An 18470-nucleotide genomic window follows, 5' to 3' on the forward strand; every position below is an offset into this window, starting at 1 on the left:
TATATCAGAAAAAATGAATGTATTCATAATAACAGTTGCATTAAGACAAAAAACACATTCATGTATTCTAAGAAAAACGTTTGCGTAAAACCATGGTTAATTCAGTAATAAGCTGAAAATACAATCTGTAAAACAGAAAACTATTCTATAATTATCTTCACAGAAGTATCCAATTCTGTGATTTGCCTAACAATCTTTGTCGGTGCTTCATTGTCGCTTATCACATCGGCGTCTAACTTTCGCATAGCATAGTCCCAAAGGAGTGCACCATATCTTAGCCAGAGTAAACTAAAAATGAGTCAATAGAATATTCTTCAAGCTCTAGAACCATGAAACACCTCAACAACTGATGTTGAACCTCACAATACTTCATATCGAGGAATATACCAAAATAGTAGTACCAAATAGTGTGTACTGCTCTGGACTAAGTTTCTCTTTGAGCTCAGAGAGATTATATCGGTATTAGTGTAGGAACTGATATGCAGTAATAAATTAAGTAGGTGTTTAAAAAGAATTTTATTTTATGCATGCAAACACAACAAAAAAGATAATTACATACTTGAAAATATAGATGAATATAGTTAGGTTGGTACATTACTTTACTTGTTTTTAATGTAGGTTGTTTATGAGTCTAAATACATATAAATACATGTATATATGAAATATATTATTTTCATTGTATACAAAATACAATGAATGCAAAACAATGAATACATGAATACAGAACTTAGACATGAATACTTCAAAAATACTGATTAAGAAAAAAAATCAACTTTGAATTATGGCAATAATGATAGAACTGTTGGTATATTTAAAATTGTTATTTTATGAACTCAAATACATATAAATACATCTAAATATAAAAAATAAAAATCATTGTACAAACTAAAATCAGTGTATGTGGATTCAAATACATATAAATACATCTAAGAACACCTTATCCATTCGTGTTTTCGAGATACTTCCTTTAGCGACCTCTTTTCCCTTGCTCCCAGAAGCAACATCGATAAGTTTTCTTCTCTTTTCTACATTTACGTTTTGTACAGAAACTTGAGGAACATCAGGAAGTGTTACTTTTTTCGAAGATTTCTCATATTGACCTTGTTTCATAGGGTCATTGCGTATTTTTGTTCACCTTTTGGCTGCCATGGTTGCAGATAAACCTGTAAATACAGGTTCCTCTTAAGTAATTTACAAATCGAAAGATGGACCATTAAATTTGAGTGCTTTAGTGGGTATACCTCGTGTAACCCTCTTCGAAGTTGTTGAATCATCCATTGAAGAGGAAATTTAAAATTTTATGCTAAAAACCTAACAATGGTAAAAATATTTTAAAAGGGAGAGTTAAGAGAAAAAGAAGAAGCGTGAATCGGCCAAAAATCCAAAAACTTTAACACTTACCACAAAGTTTTGGAGCAAAAATGTTGAAAGTGAGAGAGAGAATCGTGCTTTGACAATCAGCACAATCTTGATGTAAGAGAGAGAGAGAGATTGTGGAGACAGAAAGAAGAAGTATTTTGCTGAGATTTTGAGAGAGAATAACTGAAAGAATGAGAGAGAGAAACATAAATAGCGTATTTAACGCCTTAACAGTAGTGTATACCATAAATACCTATTTTACAATAAAAATTAAAAGGTAGCTATAGAAAATAATATTTTAAAAGGGTTTTGATTTATAATAAATAGGGTGTATACCTTTGTTATAGGAGGTAAAATTTTCTTTAAAATATATAGCTAGTTTAGACAAACTATCTTCTTCTTCTTTAGGAATGAAATTAGGCTATGTTAAAGATTACATAAATAGTCATCCATATTCATTATTTACTTTTTTTATCCATATATATAGTTTATATATTAATTATACACAATTATACAAATATAATACATAAATTACGCATATATTATACCTCCATAAGCTATTTTTAGTTTAAGAAGTTGGGTGTGCGGCTATATGGGTTAATTCTTCAAGTTCTCGTATTCAATCATTAGGATTTGAAGTTGGGTTTTGTGATGAACCGATAGGTCATTTAAAGTTTTACCCTTTATTTCTGTATTTCGACACCTCGATTAGCTCCATTTAGTCTTCCTCAATTTGCGTGTGAAGTCTGTGTCCTTTTTTCAGAAAGTTTTTATGAGAAAATTGATGAAAATATAAAATTGTGCCTTAAAACTCATTTGAGTTGACTACAATCAACGTTTTGTATAAACAGATCCGGATTAGTATTTTGACAGTTCTGGTGGGTCCGTATCGTGATTTGGGACCTAGACGTATACCCGAAATCGAATTCGAAAGTCTATAGCTTGAATTAACGTAATTTGTTGAAAACTAGCAATTTAAAGGTTTAAAGAATTCATAAGTTTGACCGTAGACTGACTGTATTGCTACGGGGCTCAGATTTTGGTTCCGAAACTTGGTATAGGTTCGTTTTAGTATTTATAACTTGTCTGCAAAATTTGGTTCAAAACGGAGTTGATTCGACGTGATTCGAACGTCCAGTTTAAAAGTTTTAAGTTCTTAAGTTTCTCTAAAAATCTCCTTTGTTTTGGTGTCCGATTAGTGGTTCTATGTGTTATTTTGATGTTTTGATCGCGCGAGTGAGTTCGTATGATGTTATTACACTTGTGTGCATGTTTGGTTTGGAACTCGAGGGGCTCGGGTGAGTTTCGGATAGGCTACAGACCATTTTGAACTTAGAAGAATGCTGGTTTTTTAAGTCTGTTGATGTCTGGTGCATTCTTCTTCACGATCGCGAAGAGTAACCTTAGGTAGGAGTGGATCTACCCTATGCGAATGTGGGGAATAAGTCGCGAATGTGAAGCTTTGGGCGGCTTACCCTTCGCGAACGCGACCACCCATACGCGAACGCGAAGGTTTCTGGGGTTCATGGGGAGTTGGACTGGTCACTCACTCTATGCGAACGCGAGCCCAGGCTCGCAAAAGCAAAGGCAAGGAGGGACTAATCCTTCACGAACGCGATAAGGTAGCCACGAATGTGATGGCCTTTTGGATAGTGCTCTTCGCAAACGCGTCAGGTGCTTCGCGAACGCGAAGAACACGTGACGCCCTGACTTTAAAATATCCCAAACACGGGATTTCACCCATTTTTCACTGTCTTCTCATTAGAGTTCGGCCTAGAGGCGATTTTGAAGAGAAAATTCATCACCAATTCATATTTAGTGTACTTTAACTTGTTTTCTTCCATTTTCATCAACACCCATTGATTTCTAACCTTTATCTATGTTCTTTCATGGTAGAAAATTAGGGATTTGGGAAGAATTGGGGGTTTTTGGAAAATTAAGATTTAGACCTCACAATGAGGTCGTATTTCAAAACTAATCACATAATCGGGCTCGGGGGTGAATGAGTAATTGAGTTTTATTCTGAATCTCGAGTTTTGAGCAACCGAGCCCGAGGTTGACTTATGTTGACATTTTGGAAAAAGTGTAAACATCTTAACTTTATGTACTGAAATTGATTTTCCCTAGCCTTGTTTGATGTTATTGAGTCGATTTTGGTTAGATTCGATTGGTTTGGAGGCGGATTTTAGAGGAAAGGCCCCGGTTGAGCTTTGATTTGCTTGCGAAGCGAGGTAATTATTGGGTCTAAGTTGACTTGAGGGAATTAGGAACCCTTGAACTATGTATTATATGAATTACATGTGTAGCGGTGTATATGCGAGGTGACGAGTGTAGATACGCCGTCAAAGTAATAGTTTCCATGCTTTACTGTTTTTCATTAACTATTTTATTGGATGTCTTAACTGTTGCATGCTTTAAATTGCTTCCTATGCCATAACTTGCTACTTCTCACATATAATTCTCGTATTAAATTGTTCATTTCTCCCATGCTTCCATGAGTAATTGCTACTTGCCTTAATTGTCTTACTTGTACACTTTAATTGTTTTGCATTTCGCTTGTCTTCTTGCTTTGTATTATTTGTAGAATTCCTTAACTTGGTACGAGATTTCTTTATGGCTTTGCTTTCACATTCCTTAATCATATCGATTCTTGTGAATTGAGTTGTTGAGTTCATTTCATTTATTGATTTTTTTATGGATCGGGTTGCACGCCGCAACAGGTGAAATAATGGAGGATTGATACTGATAAAGTGGGATCGGATTGCACTCTACAACATATTTTATATGTGATTTTGATATGGTGAAATAAGGGAGGATTATGATATTGATTCTGATTATATGGTGGGATCGGGTTGCCCGCCGCAACGGATTTTACATGTTATTCTTGATATTGATACAGTGAAATAAGGAAGGATATTGCGTTTGTAAGGTGGGACCGGGTTGCGCGCCGCAACGGATTGTGTGTTTTGTATTCATTGTTGCATTGTGTTAGCTTTCAATGCTTTCATACGATATTTGAGTACTGGTGTTTTATCTTTTACTGATTTCGAGGATTGAGTTTATTTTTATAAGTTATCTGTCCTATTTTCCTGTATTTCATTATTATTATAGTGTTACATGTGTCATTATTATTATAGTGCGTACAGGTTTATTATAGGTAACCCGCCTTAGCCTCGTTACTACTTCGTCGAGGTTAGGCTCGGCACTTATAGAGTACATGAGGTCAGTTGTACTCATACTACACTCTGTATTTCTTGTGCAGATTTTAGAGTCGGTCTTAGCGGCGGTCAATAGATTGCTCGGATTGATTGTTGGTTCGGAGACTTGAGGTACAGTTGCATTCGCATCCTTGAAGTCCCCTTTTATCTTATCCTAGCTATTTATTTCATTTCAGACAATTTTACTTTCATTCAGACCATTATCTGTATTATTCTAGTCACCCGTGCACTTGTGACACTAGTTGTGGGATTGTATGTAGATATTGCTGTTATTATGGGTTTTCTCACGCTATTTTAGTTTTACTTCATTTTATTCAGTTTACTCGGTATCAGTTATTTTGAATTATTAAAAATGGATAAAAACTATTCTAGCATTGGCTTGCCTAGCAAGTGAAATATTAGGCATCATTACTGTCCCGAGGGTGGGATTTTCAGGTCGTGATAAGTTGGTATCAAAGTACTAGGTTACCTAGGTCTCATGAGTCATGGGCAAGCTTAGTAGAGCTTGTAGAATCGGTAGGGAGACGTTTGTACTTATCTTCTAGAGGCTATGGATAATAGGAACAATTCCACTTCTATTCTTCTCTATCGAGCAAATTTATTCTATTATTGATGATTGAACTCTTATGTTCTTGTTCTCTTGCAGATGGCGAGAACACGCACAACATTTGTAGTCGTACAGGAGCTGGAACCCCCAGTGGCAACTACGAACAGGGGTAGAGGTCGAGGCCGAGGCCGAGATCGCGCCAGAGGCCAAGGCAGAGGTAGAGCTCAGCCTAGAGCTGGAGCAACAGCACCCTCGGTGGAGCCTCAGGTAGATTTTGAGAAGGATGTTCCAACTCAGACTGTACCCGTCGGACCAGCTCAGGTTCCGGAGGGGTTCATAGTCACTCTAGTGATTTAGAATGCTCTAGTCTATTTGGTGGGCCTTATGGAGAGTGTAGCCTAGACCGGTATATTCCCGGTGGCACCAGCCGTCTCTCGGGCTGGGGGAGGAGCACAGAATCTTGACACTCACACCCCGGAGCAGGTGGGTCCCCAGTATCAGACTCCAACAGCCCCGCCAGTTGAGGTAGTTCAGACGGTTATTGCAGCACAGGCCGGTGATAGGCCCGCTATGTCTTCCGAGGCCATGTTGAGGTTAGAGAAGTTTACCAAGGTCTTTCCTGTTCATTTCAGTGGTGCATCTTTTGAGGATCCACGGGATTAACTGGACCATTTTCACGAGGTGTTGCACAACATAGGTATAGTCGAGACCAATGGGGTCGATTTTGCAGTAATTCAGATGACTGGTTCCGGCAGGAGATGGTGGAGAGATTATATGTTGACTAGACCAGCTAGTTTCCCTACACTTACCTGTGATTAGGTCTCACTGTTATTTTTAGAGAAATTTATTTCTGTCACTCTGAGAGAGGAGTACCGCAAGCAGTTTGAGCATTTTGCTTCCTACTGATAGGGAGAGAGTGAGGAGGTTTATTGATGGGCTCACTTTCACTACCATGCTATAGATGGCCAAGGAGACCAGAAGTGATATTTCTTTCCAGACAGTCGTAGTCTCGTAGATATTGCTTGACGGATCGAGATGGTTCGTGCTTAGGAAAGGGGCCCGGTATCTGATAAGAGGCCTCACTAATTTGGTGGTTTCAGTGGTACCTCATCTGCAGGCAGGGTACTTTTGGTAGAGGCCATCCTCCCAAGCCATTTCAATCAGCGGTTCAGGCATCTCATAGTGCTTCAGGGAGTCGTGGTCCTTATGTGCCTTACTCTGGGCAGCCAGCCTATAGTGCACCATCAGCTTCTATCAGTGCGCCTCCTATTCAGAGTTATCACCGTGGTTATCTGGGATGTTCATGTTAGCTTCAGCTTCAGCAGCCACAACAGCAGAATGTATGTTTTAAGTGTGGAGGTACTGGTCACATCAGGAGATTCTGTCCGGGATTATTGGACAGCATGCCACATCAGAGTTCGCGTGCCATGATTCCGGCATCGGTTGCTCCACCACCCGCTCAGCCAACTAGAGGTAGGGGTCAGGCAGCCAGAGGTGGAGGTTAGGCCGTTAGAGGTGGAGGCCATCCAGCTAGAGGTAGTCCAGATATGTAGTATAGAGTGGTGGGGCCCAATCCCGATTTTATGCTTTCCCAGCTAGGCATGAGGCCGATTCATCTGACGCTGAGTCATCTGATGCCGTTATCACATGTATTGTTCCAGTTTTCCATAGATTTGCTTCAGTTCAATTTGATCTAGGCTCTACTTTTTCCTACGTGTCATCCTATTTTGCTTCATATCTGGTTGTGCCTCATGATTCGTTGGGTGCTCTTGTGTATGTGTCCATGCCGGTGAGAGATTCTATTATTGTAGATTGCGTCTATCACTCGTGTGTGATTACTATTGGGAGTCTTGAGACTAGTGTATATCTCTTACTTCTTGATATGGTAGATTTTGATGTTATCTTGAGTATGGATTGGTTTCCACCTTATCATGCTATATTGGACTGTCATGCCAAGACGGTGACCTTAGCCATGCTGGGGTTGTATCGATTAGAGTGGAGGGGGACTCCTGGCCATTCTATCAGTAAGGTTATTTGTTATGTGAAGGCTCGACGTATGGTGGAGAAGGGGTGTATAACTTATTTGGCTTATATTCGCGATTCTAGTGCAGAGGTTCCTTCCATGGATTCGGTACCGGTTTCCAAAGGTGTTACCTATAGATTTGTCGGGGATGCCACCTGACAAAGATATTGACTTCTTTATTGATTTTTCTCTGGGCACTCAGCCCATTTCTATTCCACCATACCGTATGTCCCCATCAGAGTTGAAGGAATTGAAGGAGCAGTTGCAAGATTTGCTAGATAAGAGCTTCATTAGACCTAATGTTTCACCCTGGGGTGCATCTGTGTTGTTCGTGAAAAAGAAATATGGATCGATAAGGATGTGTACTATCGACAGTTAAAATAAGTCACTATCAAGAACAAGTATTTTTTATCGAGGATTGATGACTTATTTAATCAGTTTCAGGGTGCCAAGGTGTTTTCGAAGATTGAATTGAGGTTTGGTTGCCATCAGTTGAAGATTAGGGTATCTGATGTCCCAAAGACGATTTTTTGAACTCGGTATGGGCATTATGAGTTCCTAGTGATGTCATTTGGGTTGATAAATTCCCCAACAACATTTATAGATTAGATGAACGGGGTGTTTAAGCCCTATTTGGATTCTTTTGTGATTGTATTCATTGATGACATCTTGATCTACTCCCGCAGTCGGAAGGAGCATGAGCAGTATCTTCGGATTGTACTTCAGACTCTGAGGGATAGTCAGTTATATGCCAAGTTTTCAAAGTGTGAGTTTTGGTTAGAGTCGGTCGCTTTTTGGGGCATGTTGTATCGAGAGAGGGCATAAAGGTGGATCCTAAGAATATTGAGGTAGTTCAGAAATGGCCTAGACCTACTTCAGCTATAGAGATCCGGAGTTTCCTGGTTTTGGCGGGTTATTATCGCCGATTCGTGGAGGAGTTTCATCCATATCAGCCCCGTTGACTAGATTGACCTAGAAGGGTGCCCCATTTAGATGGTCATATGACTGTGAGTTGAGCTTTTAGAAGATCAAGACTGCTTTGATTACGAAGCCAGTGTTGGTGTTGCCTACAGGTTCAGGATCTTACACGGTGTATTATGATGCATCTCGTATTGGGCTCAATACAGTATTGATGCAGGATGGTAGGGTGATTGCATACACGTCATGACAGTTGAAGGTTCATGAGAAGAATTACCTTGTTCATGGGTTAGAGTTGGCAGCCATTGTTCATGTAGTGAAGATTTGGAGGCACTATCTTTACCGTGTGTCGTGTGAGGTATTCACAGATCATCGGAGTCGTTAGTGTTTGTTCAAGAAAAAGGATATCAACTTGAGGCAGAGGAGGTGGTTGGAGCTGTTGAAAGACTATGATATCTCCATTTTGTATCATCCCATGAAGGCCAATATGGAGATTGATGCCTTGAGTACAAAGGTTATGAGTATGGGTAGCCTTGCATATATTCCAGTTGGTGAGAGGCCGTTTGCAGCAGATGTTCAGGCTTTGGCCAATCAGTTCATGAGGTTAGATGTTTGAATGCCTAGTCGTGTCCTAGCTTGCACAGCCTCTCAGTCTTCCTTGTATGAGCGCATCAGAGAGCGTCAATATGATGACCGTCATTTGCTTGTCCTTAAGGACATGGTGCGGCACGGAGGTGCCAAGCAGGTTATTGTTTGAGATGATGGGCTTCGTGAGTTAATTCTTGAGGAAGCCCACAGTTCCCAGTATTATATCCATTCAGGTACCGCCAAGATGTATCAGGATTTATGGCAGCATTATTGGTGGGGGAGGATGAAGAAGGATATAGTTGCATATGTAGCTCGTTGTCTAAATTGTTAGCAAGTTAAGTATGAGCATCAGAGGCCTGGTAGTTTGCTTCAGAGCCTAGAGATTCCTAAGTGGAAGTGGAAGCATATCACTATGGATTTTGTTGTTGGACTCCCACGACTACGAAAAAGTTTGATGCGGTATGGGTCATTGTGGACAGGTTGACCAAGTTGCCACATTTCATTCCAGTGGCATTTACCTATTCATCGGAGCGGTTAGCCGAGATCTACATCAGCGAGATCGTCCATCTTCATGGTGTGCCCGTGTCTATCATTTTGGATCGAGGTACGCAGTTCACCTTGCACTTCTAGAGGGTTGTACAATGTGAGTTAGGCACACGGGTTGAGTTGAGTACAACATTTCATCCCCAGACAAACGGACAGTCCGATCGCACTATTCAGATATTGGAGATATGTTTCGCTCTTGCGCTATGGATTTTGGGGGTTCTTAGGATCAGTTCTTGCCGCTTGTGGAGTTTTCCTACAACAACAACTACCAGTCGAGTATTTAGAAGGATCCCTATGAGGCAGTGTACGGGAGGCGGTACCGTTCGCCAATGGGTTGGTTCGAGCCGGGAGAGGTTCGGTTGTTGGGTACAGATTTGGTTCAAGATGACTTGGATAAGGTCAAGATTATTCAGGATTGACTTCGCACCGCTCAGTCTAGGCAGAAGAGTTACATTGACCGTAGAGTTCGTGATGTTGCATTCATGGTTGGAGAGAGGGTATTGCTCCAGGTTTCACCCATGAAGGGTGTGATGAGGTTCGGAAAGAAGGGCAAGTTGAGCCCTAGATATATCGAACCCTTTGAGATTCTTGAGAGAGTGGGTGAGATGGCCTATAGGCTGGCATTGCCACCTAGTTTATCAGTAGTCCATCCGGTGTTCCATGTGTCTATGCTCCGGAAGTATCACGGTGACTCGTCCCATGTGTTAGATTTCACCTCTGTCCAATTGGACAAGGATTTGACTTATGAGGAGGAGTCGGTGGCTATTCAAGCCCGGCAAGTCCGGCAGTTGAGGTCTAAGAGTTATACTTCAGTGCGAGTGCAGTGGAGAGGTAAGACGATTGAGGTAGCCACGTGGGAGTCTGAGTCGGATATGCAGAGTAGATATCCACACCTATTTACCGGTCCAGGTACCTTTCTATGTCCGTTTGAGGATGAACGTTTGTTTTAGAGGTGGAGAATGTGATGACCTGATAGGTCATTTATAGGTTTACCCTTTATTTTTGTATTTTGAGACCTCGAATAGCTTCGTTTAGCCTTCCTTGATTTGCATGTGCAGTCTGTGTCCTTTGTCTGGAAAGTATTTATGAGAAAATTGATGAAAATATGAAATTGTGCATTAAAACTCATTTGAGTTGACTACGATCAACATTTTATGTAAACGGATCCGAATTAGTATTTTGACAGCCTCAGTGGTTCTGTATCATGATTTGGGACCTGAGTGTATGCCTGGGATTGAATTCGGAAGAACCCGGCTTGAATTAACGTAATTTGTTAAAAACTAGCAATTTAAAGGTTCAAAGAATTCGTAAATATGATCGTAGGTTGACTATGTTGCTACTGGGTTCGGATTTCGGTTCCAGAACATGGTATAGGTTTGTTTAAATATTTATAACTTGTCTGCAAATTTTGGTGCAAAACGGAATTGATTTGACGTGATACGGATGTCCAGTTAAAAAATTTAAAGTTCTTAAGTTTCTATGAAAATTTTCTTTGTTTTGGTGTCCGATTAGTGATTCTAGGTGTTATTTTGATCACGTGAGTGAGTTCGTATGATGTTATTACACTTGTGTGCATGTTTGGTTTGGAACCCGAGGGGCTCGGGTGAGTTTCGGATAGGCTACGAACCATTTCGAACTTTGAAGAATGCTGGTTTTTGGTGTCTGCTGATTTCTGGTGCATTCTTCTTCGCGATAGCGAAGCTACTCTCACGATCACGATCGCGAAGAGTAACCTGTACTAGGGGTGGATTTACCATACGCAAACGGGGGGAACAGGTAGAGAACACGAAGGTTTGTGGGGTTCTGGGGGAGTTGGGCTGATCACTCTATGCGAACGCGAGCCCAGGCTCGCGAACGCGAAGGCAAGGGGGGACTAAGCCTTCGCGAACGCGATAAGGTGATCGCGATAGCGATGGCCTTTTCGCTACTGCTCTTTGCGAACGCATCAGGTGCTTCGCAAACGCGTCATATGCTTCGCCAACGCGAAGAACACCTGACGCCCAGACTTTAAAAAATCCCAAACACAGGTTTCACCCATTTTTCACTATCTTCTCATTAGAGCTCGGCCTATAGGTGATTTTGAAGAGAAAATTCATCACCAATGCATAGGTTAGTGTACTTTAACTTGTTTTCTTCCATTTCCATCAACACCCATTGATTTCTAACATTAGTCTATGTTCTTTCATGGTAGAAAATTAGGAATTTGGGAAGAATTGGGGGCTTTTGTAAAATTGAAATTTGGACTTTAAATTGAGGTCGGATTTCGAAACTAATCACATAATCGGTCTCGGGGGCGAATGGGCAATTGGGTTTTTAGTCCGAATCTCAGATTTTTTACCAAGCAAGTTCGGAGTTGACTTTTGTTGACATATTGGAAAAAGTATAAATATCTTAACTTTATGTATTGCAATAGATTTTCCCTAGCCTTGTTTGATGTTATTGAGTCGATTTTGGTTAGATTCGATTAGTTTGGAAGCGGATTTAAGAGGAAAGGCTCTGTTTGAGCTTTGATTTGCTTGCGGAGCGAGGTAAGTGTTGGGTCTAACCTTGACTTGAGGGAATTAGGAACCCTTGAACTATGCGTTACTTTAATTGTTTTGCATTTCGCTTGTCTTCTTGCTTTGTATTATTTGTAGAATTCCTTAACTTGGTACGAGATTTCTTTATGGCTTTGCTTTCACATTCCTTAATCATATCGATTCTTGTGAATTGAGTTGTTGAGTTCATTTCATTTATTGATTTTTTTATGGATCGGGTTGCACGCCGCAACAGGTGAAATAATGGAGGATTGATACTGATAAAGTGGGATCGGATTGCACTCTACAACATATTTTATATGTGATTTTGATATGGTGAAATAAGGGAGGATTATGATATTAATTCTGATTATATAGTGGGATCGGGTTGCCCCTCCGCAATGAATTTTACATGTTATTTTAATATTTATATGATGAAATAAGGGAGGATATTGAGTTGTGTGGTGGGATCGGGTTGCGCACCGCAACGGATTATGTGTTTTGTATTCATTGTTGCATTGTGTTAGCTTTCAGTGCTTTCATACGAGATTTGAGTACTCGTTTTTCTGCTTTTACTGATTTCGAGGATTGTGTTTATTTTTATAAGTTATATGTCATATTTTTCATGTATTTCCTTTCCTGTCATTATTATTATACTGCGTACATGTTTATTATAGGTGACCCTCATTAGCCTCGTCACTACTTCGTCGAGGTTAGGAGGAACTTACAGAGTACATGGGGTCAGTTGTACTCATACTACACTCTGCATTTCTTGTACAATTTTAGAGTCAATCCTAGCGGCGGTTAATAGATTGCTCGGATTGATTGTCTGTTCGAAAACTTGAGGTACAACTGCACGACGTTCGCAGCCCTGAAGTCCCCTTCTATCTTATTCTAGTTGTTTATTTCATTTCAGACAGCTTTACTTTCATTTAGACCATTATCTGTATTATTCTAGTCGCTCGTGCACTTGTGACACCAGCTCTGAGATTGTATTTAGATATTACTATTATTATGGGTTTTCTCACTCTATTTCAGTTTTACTTTATTTTATTCAGTTTACTCGGTATTAGTTAATTTAAATTATTAAATATGACTAAAAATTATTTTAACGTTGACTTGTTTAGCAAGCGAAATGTTAAACGTCATTACGATCCCGAGAATAACAATTCCGGATCGTAATAGGTTTTGTCAGACCCTAACTTCAAATCTCAGTCAAACATTAGACCCGAGGTCGTCTAATCCAACTTCACACTGCATGTTTGAATTTGAAAAATGTAAAACCTATGATTTTCAATTTGAAGATTATTTTAATGCGGGTAAATTTAAGATTTATAAATTTAGATTAATTTTTAAATAGGGATCCTAAAAGCTACTGTCTATGACCATACGTGATGAAGGACATGTGGGGAGCATTTGAGAAACTCGGGCTGATCGGGTGTTTTTATTCAAGTGACGGTACAGAAGAAAAACTAAACTAAGTAAGAGAAGATATGATTCTGGAAAAGAAGCCGCAAATCTTTTGATGATTATGATCTTCAATTTCCCGTGTCAAAAATCTCCATCGAGTGGTTGATTCTTAATAATAGATAAACATGATATCAATTTGGTATAGTCGAATAAAAAACTTGTCGTGAGAATTTATCGATGTGAAAATGGAGGACATATACTATTTATCGGTAAATATTTCAGAGTATAAACTGAACTCTTCCACTTAAAACATAAAATTCTGAACATTGAAAACCTTTCACAAAATTTGGAATTTTTTAAATATTTTAGCTATATAGAAGATACAATAATATGCATTATTTTTCATATTTGTAAAATTTATAACTTCAACTCTCAAAAAGTTTATAAAAGAATTTGTAACGTCCAAAATAAGACGGAGTAAAAATGAACGTGTATATTTTCCTAGGGTAAGAAATTATTTCAAATCCACTACTATTATTCAACGTCAACCACCTGAAACCTATTTCCAATGCTTCAGAATTTTAAGTTTTTATTGGCTTAATATTGAGCTTTTGTTTACTAATAAAGATATCATGTCTTCCTAGATCTTCTTATTTTATTGATTATTGAATTAGGTGATTAAATTACTTATCGTGATTCCAAATCCATGATTAATTTAGAATGAAACAAAACTTGCCTCCTTAATCATCCAACCAAAATGGAAAGGTGTCAAGCTACAACTTCCCAACCTCTTGTTTTAACAGCCAACAAAGCCTGCTTTCTCCTTGCCTTAAAAGGTCAGATTACAGGATAATATATTTTAATTTAGCTGCTCAGTCTGAATCTACTACTATTAATTTTATATAATTAGACAATGCATCTCCCTCCACGAAACTTAAATTTACTGAAATAACCCTATTCATTGGACCAAAGAAGAAAATTTCAGATGCTAAAACGGATATATTTGTCTTTACAATTGACTGGTAGTCAAATGAAGGGGACCGTAAATCTTTTTAATTTCATGGTAGAGTTAAAATATTAAGACAATGATTAGAAAAGAAGTGTGGTTGTAGGGTTTGAGACATTTACTAATTTTCCATTAGCACCTAATTAGGACAAGCATACATAGCCCCTTCAAAGTAGAAATTAATTAATTGCTAGTAATAAATAAATAAAGAAGACAGATTTGCAGGCAACACATTTGCTTCAACAATTTGTAATGAAATTGAATTCTTCTCCTACCCAAAAAGTTACATTTTGGGACACCCAAGTATGGGCTATATGAAGCAACAATTAAAAGTGTTAACATGTGTCACTATCCAACGTTCCTAAAGGTATCCTCATAATTTCAAGAATCATATTCTCCATTATTTTCATTAAAATTTCATAACTAAATAGCAAATAGAACGGCCTAATAAGCCAAAAAATAGAAACAAAAAACATAACTGAAAATTATCCTGAAACAACGATAAATTATGGATTCGAGCAGTAAAAATAGTCACTAGTATTTGTATTAGGATAGTTTATCTATATCACACTCCTAGTAACTTGTACTAGGATAGTCTGTTTATATCACAACCCCTAGGAATATTTTGTACATCGAACTACTCAAAAAAGTATAACTTTCCAAAAACAAATACTTTTCACCAGTGTTTTGAAAGATAAAAGCGTGAGACAAGGCGTTTTATTTAATACGGGGAGAGGCGAAAGACTCGAGACATGTGGCGTAAGCCCCGACAAGGCGAAAGCCTCGAGGACATAATCCCCACGGATTTTTAATTTTTAAAATTTATGAATAAATAATATAGCATTATAATGCAATAAAATATAAAGAGATGCATTAAAAGTTTAAGAAAACTAAAAAGAATTAAAGAAACTCATATAAAATAAAATATTTAGCATGTTTTACAAGTATAAATAATAATATTGTTAAAGTTACTATAAAAATTAAATTAACTACAACGTCTTAACTTTCAAACAATTAAAAATTATAATTTCTTAGAAAATATTATCAAATTGCATATTTTACCTCCGAAAAGTAAATACTCAATAAATTTTGTCAATATTGTAGTTTAAAATATTATTTCTTCATGAGTAAATATAAATTATTTAAAGTAGTAAAAGACATAGAACTAAGACATGAAGATATATCAAGTAAAGATATTAAAATTGGTTATCTATTTCCAGAATAAATATTCAAATGATATTCATCTTCACGATGCTCTCAATTAGTAAACATGCAATACTATGGTTCACTATTTGAGTTATTCGCAATTTTCATATTCCTATAAATAAAATGAATTTTCGTTTATTAAAAACTTTTGCGAGTCAACAATGCTAATTAGTGATTCAGCACATGATTTGCATATGAACTGTTGAGCGAATTCTGAGGGTTAAGCGTGTTTAGGGTGCACAATAAGATGCTTAGGAGCGTAAGCCACTAAGCACCACACATGAACCTCAAGGCGTTTGGATAGTGCCCTGCCTCGGCCAAACCCCAAAAAAACCTTTTAAAACACTACTTTTCACCTATAGTATAATGGAATGAATCAAGAGGTTTTAGGTTGGAGCTCGCAAAATAATACTTTAAAAATGACAAAGAGCGATTTCTCCTTTAATGCATCCTAATTTTGCCGCACAAATTTAAATTAATTGTGCCACTAAATTTCGAATACCAAATGGTTAAACCAAAAACCTTACTAATTAAAAAAAGGGAGCTCAAATTAATCAAAGAATGAAAAATTTTGGAGTAAATAGATAGAACATCTTGATCCTTATTATTTCCTCTTCTTGGTTTCATTTCCTTGGTACATTTAACAGCTGCTAGTGATAACAATAAGCAAAACAAAATAAACCATATTTAATTTCTGTTACACAAATTACTAATAAATCAAGATGAAGAAGACCCATTAGTGGAAATATGAAGATGAAGTCCACAGTTGTTGTGATCTTCATTGCTGCTGCTGCCATGGATATTGAACCCATTACTATTGTTGTTACCATTTTGTAACTCTTCTTTCTTAGCAAAAGTGTTCTTGTTATTGTGCATCCAAACTCTAAGAACTCCTTTACCAACTCCAACTTCATTGCAAAATTCTTCAACCTTAGCTTCATCACACTTTTGCAATTTCCACCCTAATTTTTCCGAAAAAGAATGCATCTTTTCTTTCTGTTGTTGTGTAAATTTTGTTCTAAATCGCTTTCTCCCACTTGGGTTGTGTTCTACTTTTGGGGTAATAGGCTGTGGTTGGAACGGTGGCGGTGGAGATGAAGAGGAAGAGGGAGAGAACCGCCTGATTGGTGGAAGAATATGGTGGCGGAAGTTAATAAAATGGGAGGGAAAATGGGTGGGTGATGAATCCTCCGCCGGTTCACGACGGTGGAAGTTGCGGTGGCAGCCACACGCGGCGCATTTGAGGGAGGTGGGATTTGAAGGGGTGGAATCAGGCGACGGCATAAACTCACCGCAACCGTCCACGGCGTGTCCACCTATACTTGCTGCATGGTTCTTCAAACATTCTTTGTAAGTCACCGCCGCACTCGGCGGTTGTTGGTGGTGGTAGAAGTGGTGGTTCTTGAGTATGCCGTTGCTAAAAGACAAAGGCTTAATTAGTGGTGGGGTATCATTTTCTGAATCAGGAGTACTTTTGGTGGGGTTGCTGCCGCAAGTTAATTCCATTGGATGGTTTACAAAATATCTTAGCTCTTGAGGTTTAAAGATGTTTCATTTGATTTCTTGAAACAGATGACAATAGATAAAGGGGAACAAAAATGGTCACTACTGCAATTAATGGCTATGTTTGATAAGGAATGGAAAATTTTGAAGGTTTATGCAAATGGGGTTTGGCTATTTTGTTTGGTTGAGTTTCTCTTTTAGTGGGGGGGTGTTTGATGATGACTAAAGAATTTATAGAGCTTAAAGACAAAAAGGTCATTGGCAAAAATGATCAAGTACCACAAAGATATAGAGATGAAGGACTAGTAGTATGTATATTGGGGTACATGGTTTTAAAATTAGGATATAAGGTTTCCTTATGACTTATCTTGTCGTTAATTTGTCATGACTGATTATTATTCTTTATTTTATAATAAGTGATTTTTTATCTTTTTTTTTTAATAAGAGTATTCTTTTAATTTTATTTTTTAAAATTTTTTCTTATTTATATATTTCAATGTGTCAAGATAATAATATATAAATTTTAATTAAAGATAATTTAGTCAATATAATACTTTTTCTCTAGGAATTAGTATTTTCTCAAGGGGTGTGCCAAATGCCAAAAAATCACTTATTATAAACCCGAGGGAATATTATTGTTTGCTTTTTTTATTTTTACTTGAGCTGAAAGTCTATTGGATATACCTTTTTATATGCACACGGTAAAAGTAAGATTTACGTACACACTACCTCACCAGATCTTATTTGTAAAATTATACTCCCTTCGGTCCACAATAAGTGCTTTTTTGGCCTTTTTTGTGGTCCAAAATAAGTGATTTTTTCAGATTTCAAGAATGAATTAATTATTTTTTTTCTTATATTGCCCTTGGAGTACATAATGTTGGAGTATGTGTTAGGGGTATTTATGTGAAAAATAGTAAAGGTTAAACTGGTCAATTTTATTGTTAATTAATGTTAAAAGGTGAATTTCTTAATCTGTGTGAAAACATCCAAAAAATCATTTATTGTGGACCAGAGGGTAGTATTGAGTTTGTTGTTGTATGGGTATAAAAATTAATGAAAACTTAGAAAGGTGGGGAGATAAGAATGTGATAATTACATGCAGACACAAAATTAAAGGGGTAGGTTAGATGTGTGTGAAAATCAATTAATAAGGGGGTCTGATTAGTAGTTGATTTTTCTGAAGTGCTAATTAATCTAAAGCTGCAGGGAGAGAAATGGTCAAAATTCAAGGTTATCAGCTTTGATGATCATCATGTGAATCTCTGTCATGGTTGTTACACGTGTATCATGCACCAGGAAATTAGATTAATTGTCCACCACCACTGGCTGAGGTATAGTTGAGTTTTCTTTAAACTTTTTAATTTTTTTAATCATTAAAATTAAAAATTAGTAGATGATTAGAAGGTAGGATTGAGGAATCGAACCATGACTCGACCAAAGTGAAAATTTAGCTAGCTACTTAATTTGATTATTGAAGATTCTCAGGTATAACAGAATTTGTGTAAAAATTTATTCCGCACTGTATTAACTAAATCATTTTATAATTTAATTATTTTTCATGGTTAAGATAAATTGAATATTGTTGTGTATAATTAATTATGATTAATTAAAAATATTATCCTATATA

General features: G+C 37.6%; 1 protein-coding gene across 1 annotated transcript; it reads right to left on the reverse strand.

Annotated features, from left to right (window-relative positions):
- Nucleotides 1-15920: 15920 nt before the first annotated feature.
- LOC107776245 (zinc-finger homeodomain protein 9-like) lies at nt 15921-17136 on the reverse strand. Its single transcript, XM_016596117.2, has one exon. It carries the CDS (start codon nt 16841-16843, stop codon nt 16055-16057), a length of 789 nt encoding a protein of 262 aa, XP_016451603.1. The 5' UTR covers nt 16844-17136; the 3' UTR covers nt 15921-16054.
- Between the last annotated feature and the right edge of the window lie 1334 nt (nt 17137-18470).

The sequence above is a fragment of the Nicotiana tabacum genome, chromosome 24 (genome assembly GCF_000715075.1).
Source record: "Nicotiana tabacum cultivar K326 chromosome 24, ASM71507v2, whole genome shotgun sequence".
In the NCBI taxonomy this organism is placed as follows: Eukaryota; Viridiplantae; Streptophyta; class Magnoliopsida; order Solanales; family Solanaceae; genus Nicotiana; species Nicotiana tabacum.

What these genes read in the sequence shown, in the direction of transcription:
- LOC107776245 (XM_016596117.2), bottom strand. Translation starts at nt 16,843, where the DNA reads ATGGAATTAACTTGCGGCAGCAACCCCACCAAAAGTACTCCTGATTCA.